Source organism: Chiloscyllium plagiosum, chromosome 7 (assembly GCF_004010195.1).
Source record: "Chiloscyllium plagiosum isolate BGI_BamShark_2017 chromosome 7, ASM401019v2, whole genome shotgun sequence".
Taxonomy (NCBI): domain Eukaryota; kingdom Metazoa; phylum Chordata; class Chondrichthyes; order Orectolobiformes; family Hemiscylliidae; genus Chiloscyllium; species Chiloscyllium plagiosum.
In genome coordinates this window covers 14,956,373-14,974,124 of record NC_057716.1, presented here as the reverse complement: position 1 = coordinate 14,974,124, position 17,752 = coordinate 14,956,373, and the positions used below count along the sequence as shown (strand labels likewise).

The 17,752-nt window shown below is 38.7% G+C and overlaps 1 protein-coding gene across 6 annotated transcripts in view; it reads left to right on the top strand.

Moving 5' to 3' along the window:
- vps8 (VPS8 subunit of CORVET complex) overlaps positions 1-17,752 on the top strand; it is a 555,322-nt gene that overhangs the window by 834 nt on the left and 536,736 nt on the right. For 4 of the 6 annotated variants that reach the window (XM_043693079.1, XM_043693077.1, XM_043693082.1 and 1 more), the window contains exons 2-7: positions 2,965-3,033; positions 4,533-4,663; positions 5,900-5,996; positions 9,944-9,976; positions 11,604-11,658; positions 13,566-13,571. In XM_043693079.1, coding sequence (XP_043549014.1) covers positions 2,965-3,033; positions 4,533-4,663; positions 5,900-5,996; positions 9,944-9,976; positions 11,604-11,658; positions 13,566-13,571 — 391 coding nt within the window. The remainder of the gene's footprint in view (positions 1-2,964; positions 3,034-4,532; positions 4,664-5,899; positions 5,997-9,943; positions 9,977-11,603; positions 11,659-13,565; positions 13,572-17,752) is intronic. The other 2 variants (XM_043693080.1, XM_043693078.1) reach the window with 1 other exon arrangement.

The following is a 17,752-nucleotide window of genomic DNA, read 5'->3' as shown; positions in this document are numbered from 1 at the left end:
CACACCGACCCTCCGAAGAGCAACCCGCCCAGACCCATTCCCCTACAGGCAATTTAGTTTGGCCAATTCACCTAACTGACACTTTTTTTTTGGACTGTGGGAGGAAACCCACGCAGACACAGGGAGAATGTGCAAACTTCACACAGACAATTGCCTGAGGTGGGAGTTGAACCTGGGTCACTGGTGCTGTGAGGCAGCAGTGCGAACCACTGAGCCACCCTGCCGCACATTCTCCTGACACTGTGAAACACTGAAATCCAATTCCAGCATCGTCTTTATCACTAACGTTAATTAATTCACTTCTGGATACCTGGACTCTAGGCTCTGGAATTTCCTCCATAGACCTCTCTGATTTTCATTCTCTCTTTGTTCCTTTAAGACACCCCTTAAAACCTATGTGTAGAACCTCCACTGCCCTAATATCATTTTTTGTGGCTCCGTGTCGTATTTAACTCTGTAATCTTTGCGACAAGCATCTTGGCATGGTTAAATTTCATCAAGATACTAGATGAATGGTACTTGATGTTTTAGAGATGACAGGCTAGTACCAAAATTCAGCAAGAGTTCATGAGCTGGTGTATTTACAATGATATATTTTTGTAGTTTCAGTTTTAGTTGGTTTCTCAAGGTTTTGCTTTCACTTTCATGTTTTGCTTTATTGCGTGTGTAATTGTGCTCATGTACGCCACCATCTATGTTACTATTGTTTGCATGTCCTGCGGACAGCTATTTGAAATGAATCAAACGTTTAAAAGGTCTGGGCAATGAAATTACTGACTGCTATGAAAGAGGGATAGAGCTATGGTTTTGAGAGGTAATTTCCTGGGTACAAAGGAAGCTGTTGTTGCCAATGATGGAGGGATTATTCAGGGATACGTGTACAGTACAAGAATTACATGAGTGTAGGCATCTTCATGGATTATGGGATTGTGGGCTAGCTTCATTCTGACGTTACAGAAAATGTACTTTTCGTCATTTATAAAAATGATTTGGATGTAAGCATAGGAGGTATAGTTAGAAGTTTGCAGATGACACCAAAATTGGAGATGTAGTGGACAGTGAAGAAGATTACCTCAGATTACAACGGGATCTTGATCAGATGGGTCAATGGGTTGAGGAGTGGCAGATGGAGTTTAATTTAGATAAATGCTAGGTGCTGCATTTTGGGAAAACAAGTCCAAGCAGGACTTATATACCATTCATTCAGCCATCTAGATCCAAACTTGAGCTTCCCAATTTCTCATGACTCCATGGACTGCTCCCTGATTGTTAATACCCAAACTCTCAGGAGAGACTGTGGCATGAATACACTTTAACTCTTAGCGGTGCAAGCTGCCATTAGTAGTATACTGAACGTTATGCTATTATAAACTAGTACGCAAGCCACAACAATATACCAAATGCTTGATTTTAATTGGGAGGCAATGGTGGCACAGTCGTTCCCACCTCAGGCAACTGTCTATGTGGAGTTTGCACATTCTCCCCCGTGTCTGCGTGGGTTTCCTCTGGGTGCTCCGGTTTCCTCCCACAGTCCAAACATGTGCAGATTAGGTGAATTGGCCATACTAAATTGCCCGTAGTGTTAGGTGAAGGGGTAAATGTAGGGGAATGGGTCTGGGTGGTTGTTCTTCGGAGGGTCGGTGTGGACTTGTTGGGCCAAAGGGCCTGTTTCCACACTGTAAGTAATCTAATCTAATGTTGTTATTGCTGGACTGTTAATCCAGAGAGCCAGGAAATGTTCTGGGGAGCTGAGTTTGAATCCCACCAAGGCAGGTAGAGGAATTTGAATTCAATACAAACCTGGAATCAAGAGTCTAATGATAACAGTGTTGGTCAATACAGTGTTGATTGTTAGAATCAACGATCTGGTTCTCTAATGTCCATAAGGGAAGGAAACTGCCATCTTTACGTGGTCTAGCCTACATCTAACTCCAGACCACAGCAATGTGAATGAACCTTAACTGTCCTTCGAACAATTAGGGATGGGCAATAAATGCTGCCCCAGCCAGCAACACCCTCATCCTGTGAATGAATTTTTAAATAAATACAAAAGGGATTTTTCATTTTGAGAATATCCTACAGGCATACCGTGAGAATATCATCTTGGTGCCATGGAGTAGGTTGACTGTTTGAAATTTTCTGTCTTGTATTATTGTCCACTAGGGCCAATTCTTCATACTGCTGTGTAGATAGGAGTTGCTTGACAGTGATTGGGGTAGCCTATTTACACAAGCGATGCAGAAATACAGTCTGCTGCTGATCTATGATTAATCCTGTAGGTTAAAATAAAATTCATATTGCATACACATGTCTGTGAAGTATCATGGGTTTTGGGTGGCAAAACCATTTTGTTCGGGGCATATCATGTTAGAATTGTAGTGTTGCACTATGTTATACTGTCTTTCAAAAAGGATTTGTGCTTCTGAGCTCAGACTGAATTCCTAACCTCAGCTGTGTGCAATGGAAGGGGCTTCCTCACTGGCAATGAGAAGAACTTTTGAGGGAGTGCTGTCCTGAAATCATCTACTTTCACTGAATCCTGGGGCGCTGATGGCAGTTACCTCAGCGACACCAAAAAAAGGGAGTGATTCTTTTTTGAAAGATGTATTCAGAACTCTTTATGTTCTCATTTCAGCAATTTCTTGAAGTTGCACTGTTGCTGAAGGTGGACTTGTCCAAATAGGTTTTTCTGCTAATTGAATACTCTGATTTGATTAGGCTGACCATTCCTGGCAAGATCCTGCTGTGTCTGTCACAGAAAGATTGAATTATTGTGATCCATTAACTTCATGTTTGAAAAGGGCATGGTGTCATCCTGCCGTCTAGTCTAGTAATCGCACTGGGTTTGTGATTAGTGTCAATTCCAACGATTGTCGCAATCCTTATCTTGTTGGTGTTTTTAATGTGATCACTGATTCAAAGATGACTTCATCAATGAATTTCTCATTTTTCTTTTCTGTGCAGATCGATGACAAGGAGTTTGATATTCCCCAAGTCGATACTCCACCTACTCTAGAAAGTATACTGAATGAGGTAAGCCTTATGCTTAGGTTAAGATACTTACAACTTTTCAAAGGCTGGATACCAAATATTGAGGATTCTATTTCATCTTGGGTTCTTTGGAATTGTAAATTAAGGAGAAGATCATTGAAGCGTCAATAAGTTGCTACCTCACTGAAATTGACTGGAAAAAAACCTCCATGCTATCTGAAATCCAAACTAAAAACAAATCCACATGCAGAAACAGTGGCTTACTTTTATCAGAGGTTCTCCCCAGAATTCCTAAAGGCTTTGGTTGTGATTTCTTGTCCACTTTCCATCATCTTGTGCATGTAATTTGCAATTTTAATTTTAAAATTTCATTGCTAGTCACGGAGGGGAAGGAATGGACTGCACTGCTTGGCCAGAGGCTGTCAAAGTTGCCACTCAGTGACAGGTCTCTGGGTTCTGGAGTGGAAAGATTGTGCTCACTGTACTCCCCGACAGAGTTTCAGCAGAGGTCGACCCCTTAGGTCTGAAGACTGTCTGGTGTATCTCCAAGACATGTGGAAGTTCTACCGTGTTTGGGATGTATGTTGATTCTGTGAAAATGGAAAATCTGAATTTGTATTTGTAGTGCTCGGAAGTGTGAAATACAAGTTAGGTGTTCCAAGAGTAATTCATGTAGTTAATAGAAATATTGAGGTTTCTGTGCAATTGTGCTTGGGCTAAGCATTCTCAGCAGCCATTGACAACTTTCAGTGACACTAAGGAGCATCACTGCATTCCACAATTATTGAGGAACACATCAGAGAACGGAATATGGGTAAGTGTTCAGAGAAATGTACCATCGTTTGTCTCAAGAGCTCTCGTCAGTCTAATTTGGTTAACGTATTAATATGAAGAATGTCCATTTTCATATTTGTTGAATCACATTGCACCATGATTGTGTTTGCGTTATCATTGCCCCCTCCTCGTGCCTGTGCTATTCCCATTTTCCTTGTTCAATAGCAATGTACTGGACCCTATCTTAAACAATCACATGTCACCATATTTAGGAAGTGGAGCAGCTACAGGAGGCAAAAAAGGAATAGTTTTTTTTATGTATGGTTTCAGCTCTGACTGAGAATGAGGACTATACTAGGAATACAGTAGCATTGTGCTTGTGTTTTTAGACGAATAATCCAGCCACATGTATTGAAATTCGAGCACTGCAGCTGGCAGACTTGAGTTCAATAAATAAAATCTGGAATGAAAAACTAGTATCAATAATGAAGGCCTTGAAACTAAAAACGCATAGGGAAATAAATTTGCAATCTTTTTGTGGTCTAGCCTCTATGACTCCAGCCCCTTTGAAATGGTCTAGCAAGCTAACTTGGTTTCATTTAAGAAGGCAGCTCACCATCAATTTCTCAAAGACAGTTAAGAACAAGCGATAACTGGCTTTATCGGTGATGTCTCTTTCTATGAATGAATTAAAAAAAAAGGTGAGGCAAAAACGATACACAAACTGTAAAGCCTTTTCTCTTTCCATGATTTCCATCCCCACACAGACGGAAGATGAAGATGAATCATTTATTTTGGAAGATCCAGCCCTCTTGAATATGGATAGCATTGATACGCATTCGGGTGAAACTTCATCTCTTGCTAGTTCAGATAGTGGAGACAGAACAAATTTAAAGCGGTAAGAGTTTACAGTGAGTTTACTTTATTTTTACTTAATTTCTTTGAATTACTTTAATTCAACAAATAAGAGTCGATGAGGTGAAAAGTTCTGAAATCTCTTGGAAGCCATTTGTATTGAAATTAAATATAACAGTGCCTTCACCTTGTATTTTTCTTCTTACTGAGTTTAAATTGCTTAGCAGTCTTTTTTTTAACTATTGCTTGTGACTGTGCCATGAATTAGAAACTTAGGAGACACTCTGATGGACTATGTAATGGATTGCCCCTGAGCCTTAAAACTAGAGTTAGCTTTAAACAGAATAATGAATACCTATGAGCGTATACACTGTGACCTCACCAAAGGTTTTGATGTTGAGTACATGGAATAATTGTTTATATTGGGAATAATGAACAGGAAACAAGTCAGTATTTGGAAACTAATTGATGTGTTTTTTATGTGCCTGGAGCAATATGGTGGCTTGGGTTACCACTGCTGCCTCATAGCTCTGGGGATCGAGGCTTGATTTCAGCTCAGGTGACTATGCAAACTTCACATATACACATTCTCCCTGTGTCTGTGTGGGATTTCTTCAGGTGCTTTGGTTTCCTCTCCCAGTCCAAAGATGCCCAGGCAAGGTTGAGTAGCCATGGGAATCGCAGGGTGGGAATGGGTGGGATGCTTTTCGGATAGGCTGAATAGCTTGCTTCCACACTGTAGGGATTATATGATTTTTGCAGGTCACAGAAACTTGTTAAAATAGTAATGATGCAGCCATCTTGAATATATCGTATTTTTGGAAGATTGGCTGCCTGCTCCACAATTACTATTGACGCTGACTTTTACAACAAGTTTAGTGACAAACCATTTGTATTAATTGTAAGGATTTCAAAAACCTAAGACTTCCATTCTTCCGAACAACGAATCTTGGGCTGGATCGTAGTCGGTTGCTGCCTTCTGTTTATCCATTGGGAATCTACTTTCGGAATAGAGGCAAAAGTATTTGAAACTTGATTTTAATATAGGTTATGATTTAAAAAAAAAACACCTGTTTGTATTTGTTAAAGGATTATAATGAGGCTTGAGCAGTGAAATAAGTTGTGTAATGTCTGCTGTTGACTTTTGCCACAAATGCCATTCATCAGTCATGATTGGTATTGATTTACTCGGAAGGGTCTGGGTTATAATTTCTTTTACAATGTTGCATCTCTCTCAGTTATGTTTTCCACTCTTTTTTTAACTAATGGCATCATCTAGAAGGAAAAAAATTTCAGACGCTAGCTCAGGCATTCATGGTTCGGTTGTACGGCGATCAGTCCTTAAAGGAGTTTCTGCACAAGTTGTCTCTGCAGCAGTAAGTACCTCTCATTGCTCTTCTGGAAATTATTTTACATTGTTTCCTCTGTGATGGTGACAGATGCACAGTTTTGCATCTTTTGGCTAAACATAATTCAGTTCTTTCTTCGTTGTAAATACAACTTGGTGGTCATGATAGCTTATTTTCTTGTTTCAATAGGACAATAATAGTAAACAGTTTTAAAAAGCATCCTGATATTAATCATTTTAAAATAAAAGACAACAAGAATATGAGATGTCAGAGGTCTGATGTGCTATTCCACTGTTTCTTGATGAAGAAAAGAAGTCCTGCCTGAGATATGAATATTCTGCTATAATTTGCTGTAAGGGTGCATCTGATGGTATCTAAACTAAACTTGCCCTTGAACATTTAAGTTCTAATATTTTGTGTGGTAAGTTATTGACAGTGTGTTCTGATAATGTCATAGTGAGGTAAACTGGGATCTGGCACTGAAGAGAATTGGACAAGCAACTGTACATCTCATTAACCAATCAGGTTGAAGTATTTGGGGAAAGAAAAAAAAACACGTAACTTCTTGTGGTTGAATGGAATGCCACATAGAAAGCAAAATAAAGAGAAAGAATGAATAGTCACGTGAAAAATTGTCGGTTCATTTGGAACAGACAGCAAGGATTTGTTATGGGAAAATTTAACTAACTAGTTGAAATTTTAACAGCATGGGTTGCTGAGGGTAATTAATGCTGTGAGTGGTGTTCATGGATTTTGAAAAGCATATGATACAGTGGTACACAATAAATTTGTGAGGAAAGTCAAAACTCATCGAATAAAAGTGACAGTAACAATGTGGATAAAACTGACTGAAGGGTAGGAAACAGATTAATGATTTACGGGTAGTTTTCTAACTGGAAAAATGTTTTCTGGGTTAGATTAGGGCCCAACTGCTCAGGAGTGATTTTAGGAAGCACTTCTTTCGACACACAAGCGGTAATAGAGATTTGGAACTCTCTTCCACAAATGGCAGTTGATGCTAAATCAGTAAGTGATTGATAATTTTTTGTTCAGCAAAGATATTAAGGGACATGGGCCAAAGGCCATAGATCAGACTTGATCTCATTGAATGGTGGAGTGGCAGACTTGAGAGGCTGAATGGTCTACTCCTGTTCCTATGTTTGTAATGGAGTTCCCCAGAGGTTGGTATTGGGATTTTAAAAATATATGTCTTCTTACTACAAGTACATAGAAATGACCTAAATACATTCATTGTCATAGCAATGTACAGGACAGAAATAGACCCTTTGGTCCAACTCGTCCATTCTGAACAGATATCCTAAATTAGTCTAGTCCCATTTGCCAGCATTTGGCCCATAGTCCTCTAAACCCTTCCTATTCAGATACCCATCCAGAAGCCTTTTAAATGTTGTAATTGTACCAGCCTCCATCATTCCTTCTGGCAGTTCATTCCATACCACCCTGTGCGTGAAAAAGTTGCCCCTTAGGTCCCTTTTAAATCTTTGTCCTGTCATCTTAAACCTATGCCCTCTCGCTTTGGACTCGCCTTCCCTGAGGAAAAGACCTTGACTATTCACCCTATCCATGATTTCATACACCTCTATAAGGTCACCCCTCAGCCTCTGATGCTGCAGGAAAAACAGCCCCAACCTATTCAGCCTCTCCCTATAGCTCAAACCCTCCAAACCTGGCAACATCCTTGTAAATCTTTTCTGAACCTTTTAAAATTTTGCAACATCCTTGCAAAAGCAAGGAGACCAGAATTGAATCCTGGTGTGTAGAGGATAATTTCAGAGTTTGTGGAAAATGCAATACTTAGGAGAGTTGTGAACCATGAGAAGGACTGTAGAACTTCAAAAGGACATTGACAAGTAATGGGATTGATAGATAGGTGGCAGATAAAGTTCAAAATGAATGTGATACACTTTGATATGGAGAACATGAGAGACAATACAAAATGTAGGGTAATATTCTAAAGGGTGTGCAGGTGTGGAGAGAGCTGGTTGTATATGTGTGTATGTCAATAAAAGATGGCAGGACAGGTAGGGAGAGCATAGAGTGTAAGAGCAGGGAGGTATGACGAACTTTTGTACAGGACATTAGATTAGATGTCAGATGGCGTATTCTGTACAATTCTGGAATATGTTGTAGGAAGGATGTTAATGCTTTGAAGAGAGTGCAGAAGAGGTTTCTATGGATGAGAAACTTTAGTTATGATAGAGAGGTTGGGATCATTTTTCTTGGAAAGAGAAAGTTAAGAAGGTATTTGGTAGCTTTCAAAATCGAGAGGTCTGTGTGGATTAGAGAGAAATTGTTCTAGCTCAAAAAGATCAAAAACCAGGAGTTGTATTTTTGCAGTATTTTGCAAACTATACAGACAGGTGAATAAAAGTGAATAGTTAGGATCTGTAATGCATTGCGTGGAGGTGTGGTGGAGGAAGGTTCAATTGAGGTACTCTAGAGAGCATTGGATGATTTGTTTTTATTTAAACAATGCTCATGTATATAGGGAAACACAGCAGATTGGCAAATTTCCTCTTGCTCTATAACAATTTGTGATTGGAATCCGAAGGAGAGACAACAAAATGGGTAAAATTAATTTAGTTTTGTAATCTCCAGCAATTGGACCTTGAAAGAATAAAACGTCATGCTTGTAATAGTTAATTTTCAGTACCAGTGATTAATATCTGACACATTGTTAAATGACTGAGAAATTAATAAATTTAAGGAGTAAGCTGCCTTTCAATCTTCCCACACTATCCCCACATCCACTATTATCCAAATTTCTATTGGTCTCTGATTTGAGTAAACTCAATTCATTGTTAACTGCCTTGAGGGTTTGCAAATACTCTGAAATCCATAACCGTTCAATTGAGGGACAAAATTTCATTACTTGGACAGAAATGGATAAAACTTAATTTTCTGCAATGCATCTACCTTGCATTTACCACACAAGTGTGGTATCTTCAAGATGGTCAATACATTTAATTTGGAAGCAGACAACAAGGTAGATGCAGGATGAAGGGCTTTTGCCTGAAATGTCGATTCTCCTGTTCCTTGGATGGTGCCTGACCTGCTGTGCTTTTCTAGCACCACACTGTAGACTCTAAATGCTTTTATGAAGTTAACCGTAGAATAAAACAACTGTCACAGAAACCTTTGGATTTCCATTTTTATCTGTATATTTGCCACTAATATTTCTGCATGATTACTGGTAAGCATCATTAACCTTAGTGTCACATTGATGGAAATATCTAGTTTGTTCTCTCGTGTACATAGGAACCCCAATTATCCAAATGAGATGGACGGGCACTATTTCGTTCAGATAAATGACTATTCAGTTAATTTATTTCCTCTGGGGCTTGGTGTTTTCTTTGAACTCTGCTCCCCATTCAGGACACTAGGCAAAAGCATACTTCGTGCGAGACCCCACGCTCCCGTCTGTATACACACACACACACACACACACACACACACACACACACACACACACACACACACACACACACATTTTTGACAAGTTCCCAGGACAATGTTGGAGAGATTATCTGGAGAAGGGGGTTTTAGGGTTCACCCTTATGTAGAACTCCAGAGAAGGTGTTGGGGGGGGAGGTTAGAGAGGGCGGTAGGTCAGTCATTTAGAGACGGTGCCTGGACTGTCCAGGACTGCTCTTGGCAGCATTTCAGTGAGCCAAGTTCGTTTTTAATCATTGTACCTGTAAACAAAAGACGCGATCAGGGTTGAAACAGCTCTTTGACGTAATGTTTCTATCGGGACCTTGAGATCCCCTTTGGATAATTGATATTTGGATAATCAAGGTTCCTCTACATAACTTACACATCTTCCTGTTTACTGAACTGGTATTTGTTTTTTAATTCAGTCACATTAATGATACAATGTGCATTTTGAATACAGTTGTTAGTCAGTGAGATGAGATTTTCCATACTCAAAGTTTCAACATTTTATTTTACAGGATAGAGTAGATGCTGGATTGCCCACTGCTGTTGTAAGTACATGACCACGCATAATCATACAAGCCTACATGACTGTACTGATTTAAATATTTTATTAAAATGTGGTAAGAATTTACGTTGACACACACGCACATACATATATATGTCAGTATATAAATGTATATGAATGTGTGTGTATGTATATATAGTCAACCAGAAAATGGGAATTGATGAGAAGCAAGTGAAATTGGTTATTTTGTGAACTGGATCTGTCTAAGATAATTGCAACGCGAGATATGATTGTAAGATAATGAAAACTGGTGCTTTTAATTTCGCACAAAGAGCATATTGCAGTGGTCAGACAATATTTTAAGTGGGTAATGTCTTTAGTTGTTTAGTAGCTCAGAGGACTCAACATTTATTTAATTCATGCCCCTTTCATCTGCACAATAGCATTTATTGGGCTGTTAGAAGAAGCACCATTGTATTCTGCTGCTTGTCTCAAAGTTGGACAGATATTTGCACTATTCGGTTAGCGAGCATTTACTTCTCCTGACAGCAGTTTTGATTTGATTTCATTGTTTTTCTTCAAAATCAGTTTCAGAGAATCTCCCCAGCAAAGCTGTGTTGGAGTTGTTTCCTGCTAGTTCTCAATGTTTTTAGTGAAGTCTAGAGAAAAATGGTCTTTCCAGTTAGATTTATTTCAATGAGTCATACAGCATGGAACTCTGTCTGACTCTTCTTTATATGTGTTTAATAGTATTTAATCAACCCATTGGCACACCTTTGGTTTGGACGCTACCCCCACTGCACCACAACAGCCTGAAGATCCTTTTAATAGTTATTTTAATGAGCCTGTTCAGAGATGTTATTATACACCTCTGGGGCAGGTGGGACTTGAACCCAGGTCTCCTAGCTCAGAGGTAGGGATGCTACCACCACATCACAAGAGTTCTCCATATATGTATATATTTTCACATTTGATACAATTAACTAATTAGCTCAGAACACGTGGTTGCTTTGTTACCATTAGTTCCTAAGTATATTAACATCTTAGTAACAGAATTAGATATCAAGCTACTTAGTGTTGCTGTGGCCTGAGAATACCTGACACCAGTTTCAGACTGGCTTACCTTAAAATAGTGCTCAGCATTAGAGTCAGGCCCTTTAGCAGTGCTTTTTCTGATTGGAAACATTGCTAAGACTTGCATGAAGGAGGTATAGGTTGAAAAGAATTTGCTAATTTTTTTGGGGGGGATTTTTTTTAACGTAGCTTAAAAGAAGGGAGCGAACTAAAGCAACATAACTGGAATCGATGGAGCTATCTTTTAAATTCACTTGTGTGACATTGCTGGTTGGGCCAGCATTTATTGACAGTCTCTAGTTGCCCTTGAGAAGGTGTCGCTGAGCTGCCTTCTTGAGCCATTGCAATCCATGTGCTATGGGTAGACCCACAATGCTATTAGGGAATAAACTCTAGGGTTTTGACCCAACGACACTGAAGGAGCAGTGATATATTTCCAAATCTGGTCAGTGGGTGGTTTGGAAGGGAACTCTTTAGAAATTATGGTATTTGGAGTGCACAGAAATTCTTCATTGCTAGAACAGGAAAGATCATATTGAAGCCAAGAATTTCTGATTGTATTTGTTTATTTTTAAAAACCCTTTTTGGTTCTCCAGGTTGTATCAAATGTGATAGCAGTGGGAACATCACATGGACTGGCACTTGTATTTGGTAAGGTAGAAATCTTCTGCAGTCTTTCTAACTGTTCAGTTCCTCGAAGTGAAAATAAAATGATGGTTGCAGTATTGAACTGAAAGTTCTTCTATCTGCAAATAATCTGCGAACTGAACTCTACTTTTCTCAAGCCTGTGTTCTGGTGTAATTTCAAGATATCTGTCTGCATTTACGATTTTGTGATGCAAGTTTATGTTGTATGTTATTTTAGTTGTTCTCTTTTCAAAATCGTACACAAATGATGAAAGGGGACTGATTCTTCAGTTGTGTAATTTTAACAAATTAGTACTGTAAGAGGAGACAGCAAGGATTTTTGCAGAACCCGCGATATTCTTTCCAGTAAAGTGAACAGTAGAAAATCAAGGGCTGCGGGTTTTTGATTTTCTAATTATGTACCTTTTGTGGGACTCAGTCTCACTTGACTGTAGAATTGGCCTGAATATTAAGTTGGTTTCCTTGGAAAAAGGTTAAGAAAGTCTCTGTTATTTTTAAAAAAAAAAGTCCTGAGCATGTGTTGTCTTTTTTTTGTGTATTGACCATACACCTGTCCTTTATGCATGGACCTGTGGGCCTGAAATGGCCTTTAAATTGGGCGCACTGAGTTTTGTGAGGGTAACCACTTGTTTGATTTTGCATGGTCATTGTGGGGATCTATGCAGTTTCCACTTCCATGCGAGGTCAGCAGAGTGGTGGGATTGACCAGCAATTCTTATATTTCAATTGAGTTTTGGAAAATGAATATCTTGGAAAATGGAGTAATTATGGATGCATTTTGGCAAGATCTGGCTACTACTATTTTACATTTGGATTATGAAATTCAGGATTGTCAACTTAACTCCAAATTTCCATGCGTGTTCCAGAATAGAGAGTAACAGTAAGCAAAAATGCAAGTGCATTGGATTCCCTTTGGTTTTAGGGCATGTATAGTGCAAAGTATTTTGCAGCTCTTTAAATGTGAGATCACATTTAATTTCTAGATTACAGAATGCTTCTGGCCCAAGTAGACTGAGTGATGTGATGTTACACTTTTGGGGAAAAAAAAGTGATCTGCATTCTAAAATTTGAGCTAATGGAGAAACCAATACCAAATACTTATTATTCATTTAAGTAATAAATTGTGTCATCATTATGAATGAATTGCTTTTGGAGTACAATCATTCATAATGTGGGTATTCTCATCACCATTTTCACAGTACGTCTGTACATGAAGTGTTAGCTTTGCTTAATACTATGGACTTGCACACCTGAATCATAAGTTTGCATGTTCAAAACTCAGTTCAGAATATGTGACCACATAATTTTATGCTGCCAGGAAAGTAGCGTTTTGAGGAAGTGATGCAGCAATGTTATCTTTTAAATGAAGTTCTGTTTTCTGCTTTGGATACAAATAAAAGATCCAAAGCTACTTTTTACAGGGAGATTAAAAAGTTTCCAAACCCATTTTGTCCCTTAAATGGCAGACAAGATCATTAATTTTGATACTGTCATCTCAGTGAGATCTTTGGTATGAAAATTGGATGACATTTTGTTCAAAAGAAAAGTACTCCAAAAGTAATTTGTGGAAGCATTTTGATATTGTTTATAGTGATGTAATATGGTTGCATATGTCCAACTGTTTCCTTTCTGATTATGAAGCACAGTATGTAAAGTGATTTGGCTTGTTTGCATTCTTTTAACATGAAGATAATGTAGCTGCTCATATCTTCTTTTGACTTTCTATAGAGATACTTCTTGTGATGTTGCACCAATCCTTTCTGATTTGCTGTTTTTGTTCTGTGTGCAGAGTTTTATATTCTCCTATTATAGAGGAAGGGTTTATCAGGTTTTTAAATGAATTATGCTGGTGATGCTGAACACTGACTTGTGGTCTCTTCTTTCTCCACCTGTCCTCGTGGATATAATAGGAAAAGGTACAGAACACAGAGTGTGGGTGTACCTTGGGGTTGGCTTGCTTTTATTATTAGGTAAAAACAATGACTGCAGATGCTGGAAACCAGATTCTGGATTAGTGGAGCAGTACTGCTCCTCGGATGTTGCCTGAACTGCTGTGCTCTTCCAGCACCACTAATCCAGAAATTGCTTTTATTATTGACAAATTGCTACTTCAGTAATTGGCATGAAATAGGATTGTATATGCTGGTGTCATAGGTTGCAAAATTTGTAAGAATTTAATCTGTTCAGCTGTCATTCTACGCAGATATAATGGGTATATACCCTAGCTGAACAATATCTACAAAAGAATTGTAACCACAATATTTTGGTTTCTCATCTTTTATAGCCACTTATTGCAAACATTAAGGATGTAATATTTTCTTCTTAATCTGGATTTAAACCCAAAAGATAAAAGGTGTCCAAGATAATTTTGTTATTATCAAAACATAGAGTACTGGACCAGAAAAAAAGAAGAGTTTTGATTTGCCCAGTGGCTTTACAATTGAAGCAATCCATACAATGCACAGTTCACTGCTTGTATCCCTCATTTGATTTTTTTTTGTTAAATGTCTCCCCAACTCCTTCTGGAAAAACACTGAAGGTGTAATGTTCACAGCGTATTCCTGACTCGCCACTCTGTGTAAATTATACATTCATATGTCTGATTTGTTCATTCATCTTGCATATTTCTCCTTCTAACAATGTTCTGTTTTTGCCATTTTAAAGGCAACGCTAACAGTCTACTTCCCCCTATCATAACTGGCTGGTCAGTTGAACCTGAACAGTCCACTCCTGTTAACTGAATGTTGCTTAATTCAAATTACTGTGTCATTTTGTTTAGAATATCAAGCAAACTTCAGTTAAGAGGAATATATCCGAATAAGCTCCACTATTATCCCTAACTTTTCTGATACAAGTTGACTTGGCTTCTGGACACATCTTTGTACCTTGGATGTTTAACTGTGGGTGTTTTATGGGGAGCTAACCAATTCATCCTTCTCAATGTCATAATATCCTCCCTGAAATATAGTGACCATAGCATGTTCAGCAGTCCACCCTGTTGTATTCCCCATTTTGTACAGCCCAAGATCCTATTAGCTGTATTCATTTACTGCACAGCATAATATATTGTTGGTTTCAATGATGAGTAATGTGAAGAATTAAATTTGTTAGCATAAATTTTTAACATGGCAAGTGTAGCTATTGTCTCTCTTCACAGAAGCGTACTTAATGAATTATCTGTGACTATTGATTTGGAGTGAGAGGAAGAGTAGAAGTGGATTCTTTGTAAATGTTGCGATTTTTGAAATTATTGTATGTTGTATTTTCTCCTAGAACAATTTCTTTTAACCCAATAACCACTACTAAAGTTTCCTAAAATAATTGTGGAATGCATGGTATTATGACAGGTTAATAATTTTATATTCTCTAATAGCTGTTAGTGTTTTTATTATTTGTACCTTGTACTGGTTGACTGGACATCTCCGTTACTGCTCAAGAAAATTTTTCCAAGAGTTAAACAAAGATAAAGTACTTATATGTCAACTGATATATTCCTGTAAATGACTTTTTCAAATGAATTATTGCCTCTTAAAAAGTTTGCCTTATCAGTGCAAGGGTGTGTAGTAGCAGTAATTTGTTTTTTGAAAGCTGTTTGTTTATTATTCAATTATGAGATGTTGGTTTCACTGGCTGGGCCAACATTTATTGCCCATTCCTATCACCCTTGAAAAGTTGGTGGGTGAGCTGTCTTCTTAAATCGCTCGAGTCCATTTGGTTAAGATACCCCAGAGAGCTGTCAGGGAGGGAGTTCCAGGACTTTGACCCAGTAATGCTGAAGGAACTGAGAGGTATTTTCAAGTTGAGATGGTGAGAACTTGGAGAGGAACGTGCAGGTGGCGGTGCTTTCGTGAATGTTCTACCTTTGTTCTTCTAGAGATAGTGGAGAGTTGTGGAGTAATGGGTTTGGATGAAGCTGTCTCAGGAAACTTGATTAATTTCTGCAGTGCATCTTGTAGACAGTAACAGTAGTGTGCACTGTGCATTGGTGTAGACCATTTCTCCATCCCTTTCATGAAGAAGGGTTTTAGATCACAATGCCTTTCCACAACTGGCTATTAATTGGAAACCTATCATGTTTTAAATAAAGTTGGATAACATCTCAAAAGAAGGAATGTAAAAGAAACTATGAAAGTGAAATATTGTGTAGACTAGTGCTCTGAAATATAAGTTGATAGTCCTGGAGAAACGCAGTAGGTCTAGCAGCATCGGTGAAGAAATACCCAATTTTTGAAATAAATATAGAACATGTTCAAAAGGTGTGGCAGATGAGGCAGCATCTGTAGAGAGAGAAATGGTTAATACTTTAAGTTACATATCTGCTGAGTATTTCCAGCATTTCTTGTTTGAATTTGAAATATTTGTTTGGTTTCAGAACTAGAACTTGAAATTGAAATGGTCCAGTGAAATAATATCTTTACATAATATCTTAAATATGTTTGTTTGAAAGAAAATTTCTTACTGCTTAGAAGAAATAAATATTGATCTTATTGGTAGGAATTAATGAAACAAAATGATCATTGACCTTTTTTAATTATGGCACCTGATCCTTAATTATTAATATAGAGTTCAAACCTTATGCCTTTTGATGTAAACAGTTAACTTTAAAATTCAACATGTAGGACAGTTTTAATATTATAACCAGTATAGAGTACTGTACAAACTGTTGCTGGAAAGTCTAAGGAATTAGAGAAACCTGCTGAGGCACAGTCCATCTCAGCCTTAATGAGCTCACAGCAGATGAAAAACATTGAAGAATGTGATTAAAAATAGTCTAATAGTTACCAGTGAAGAATTGTCTCTTTAATTCAACCAATTCTCTTTTTTCTCCCCCCTCTGTAAACCAGCACACCCTTTAAATAGAGTCAGAGAGTCATACAGACCCTTTGGTCCAACCCATCCATGCCAACCAGACGCCCCAATCTGACTTAGGCCCATTTGCCAGTATTTGGTCCACAAATCTCTAAAACCATTCCTATTCATATACTCACCCAGGTGCCTTTTAAATGTTGTAATTGTATCAGCTTCCACCACTTCTTCTGGCAGCTCGTTCTAGACTCACAGCACCCTCTGCATGAAAAGTTACCCCTCAGATCCTTTTTAAATCTTTCTTTTCCCTCTCAGCCTAAAAAGCCTTGACTATCTGTGTGGAGTTTGCACATTCTCCCCGTGTCTGTGTGGGTTTCCTCCAGGTACTCCGGTTTCCTCGTGCAGGCCAGGTAAATCGGCCATACTTAATTGCCCATAGTGTTAGGTGCATTAGTCAGAGGGAAATGGGTTACTCTTCGGAGGGTCAGTGTGGACTGGTTGGGCCGAAGGGCCTGTTTCCACACTGTAGGGAATCTAATAAAATAAATTCACCTTATCTTGCCCCTCACCATTTCGTAAATCTCTTATAAGGTTCTGATAAACCTAAGCCTCCAATGCCAAATGGAAAATGCCCCAGCCTGTTCAATCTCCCTATAGCTGAAACCCATAAGTCCTGGCAACATCTTCGTAAATCCTTTCTGCATCCTCTCAAGTTTAACAGCTTCCTTCCTAAAGAAAGCCAACTGGCATTGAATGTAGTGTTCCAAAAGTGGTCACACCAATCTTCTGTCCAACCGCAACATGACATCCTAATTCCTATGCTCAGTAATAAAAACAATGAAGGCAAGTGAGCCAAATGCCTTCCTCACCAACCTGTCTACCTGTGACTCAATTTTCAAGGAACTATGCACCTCTACCCACAGGTCTCTTTGTTTGACTATACTCCCTAGGGCCTCATAATTTGCTGTATAAGTTTTGCCCTGATTTGCCTTACTGAAATGCAGCACCTCCCCTTGATCTAAACTAAACTCCATCTATCACTCCTTGGCCCATCTTTGAGGTAGAGCTGAAAATGTGTTGCTGGAAAAGCGCAGCAGGTCAGGCAGCATCCAAGGAACAGGAGAATTGACGTTTCGGGCATAAGCCCTTCTTCAGGAATGAGGAAAGTGTGTCCAGCAGGCTAAGATAAAAGGTAGAGAGGAGGGACTTGGGGGAGGAGCTTTGGAAATGCGATAGGTGGAGGGAGGTCAAGGTGAAGGTGATAGGCCGGAGTGGGGTGGGGGCGGAGAGG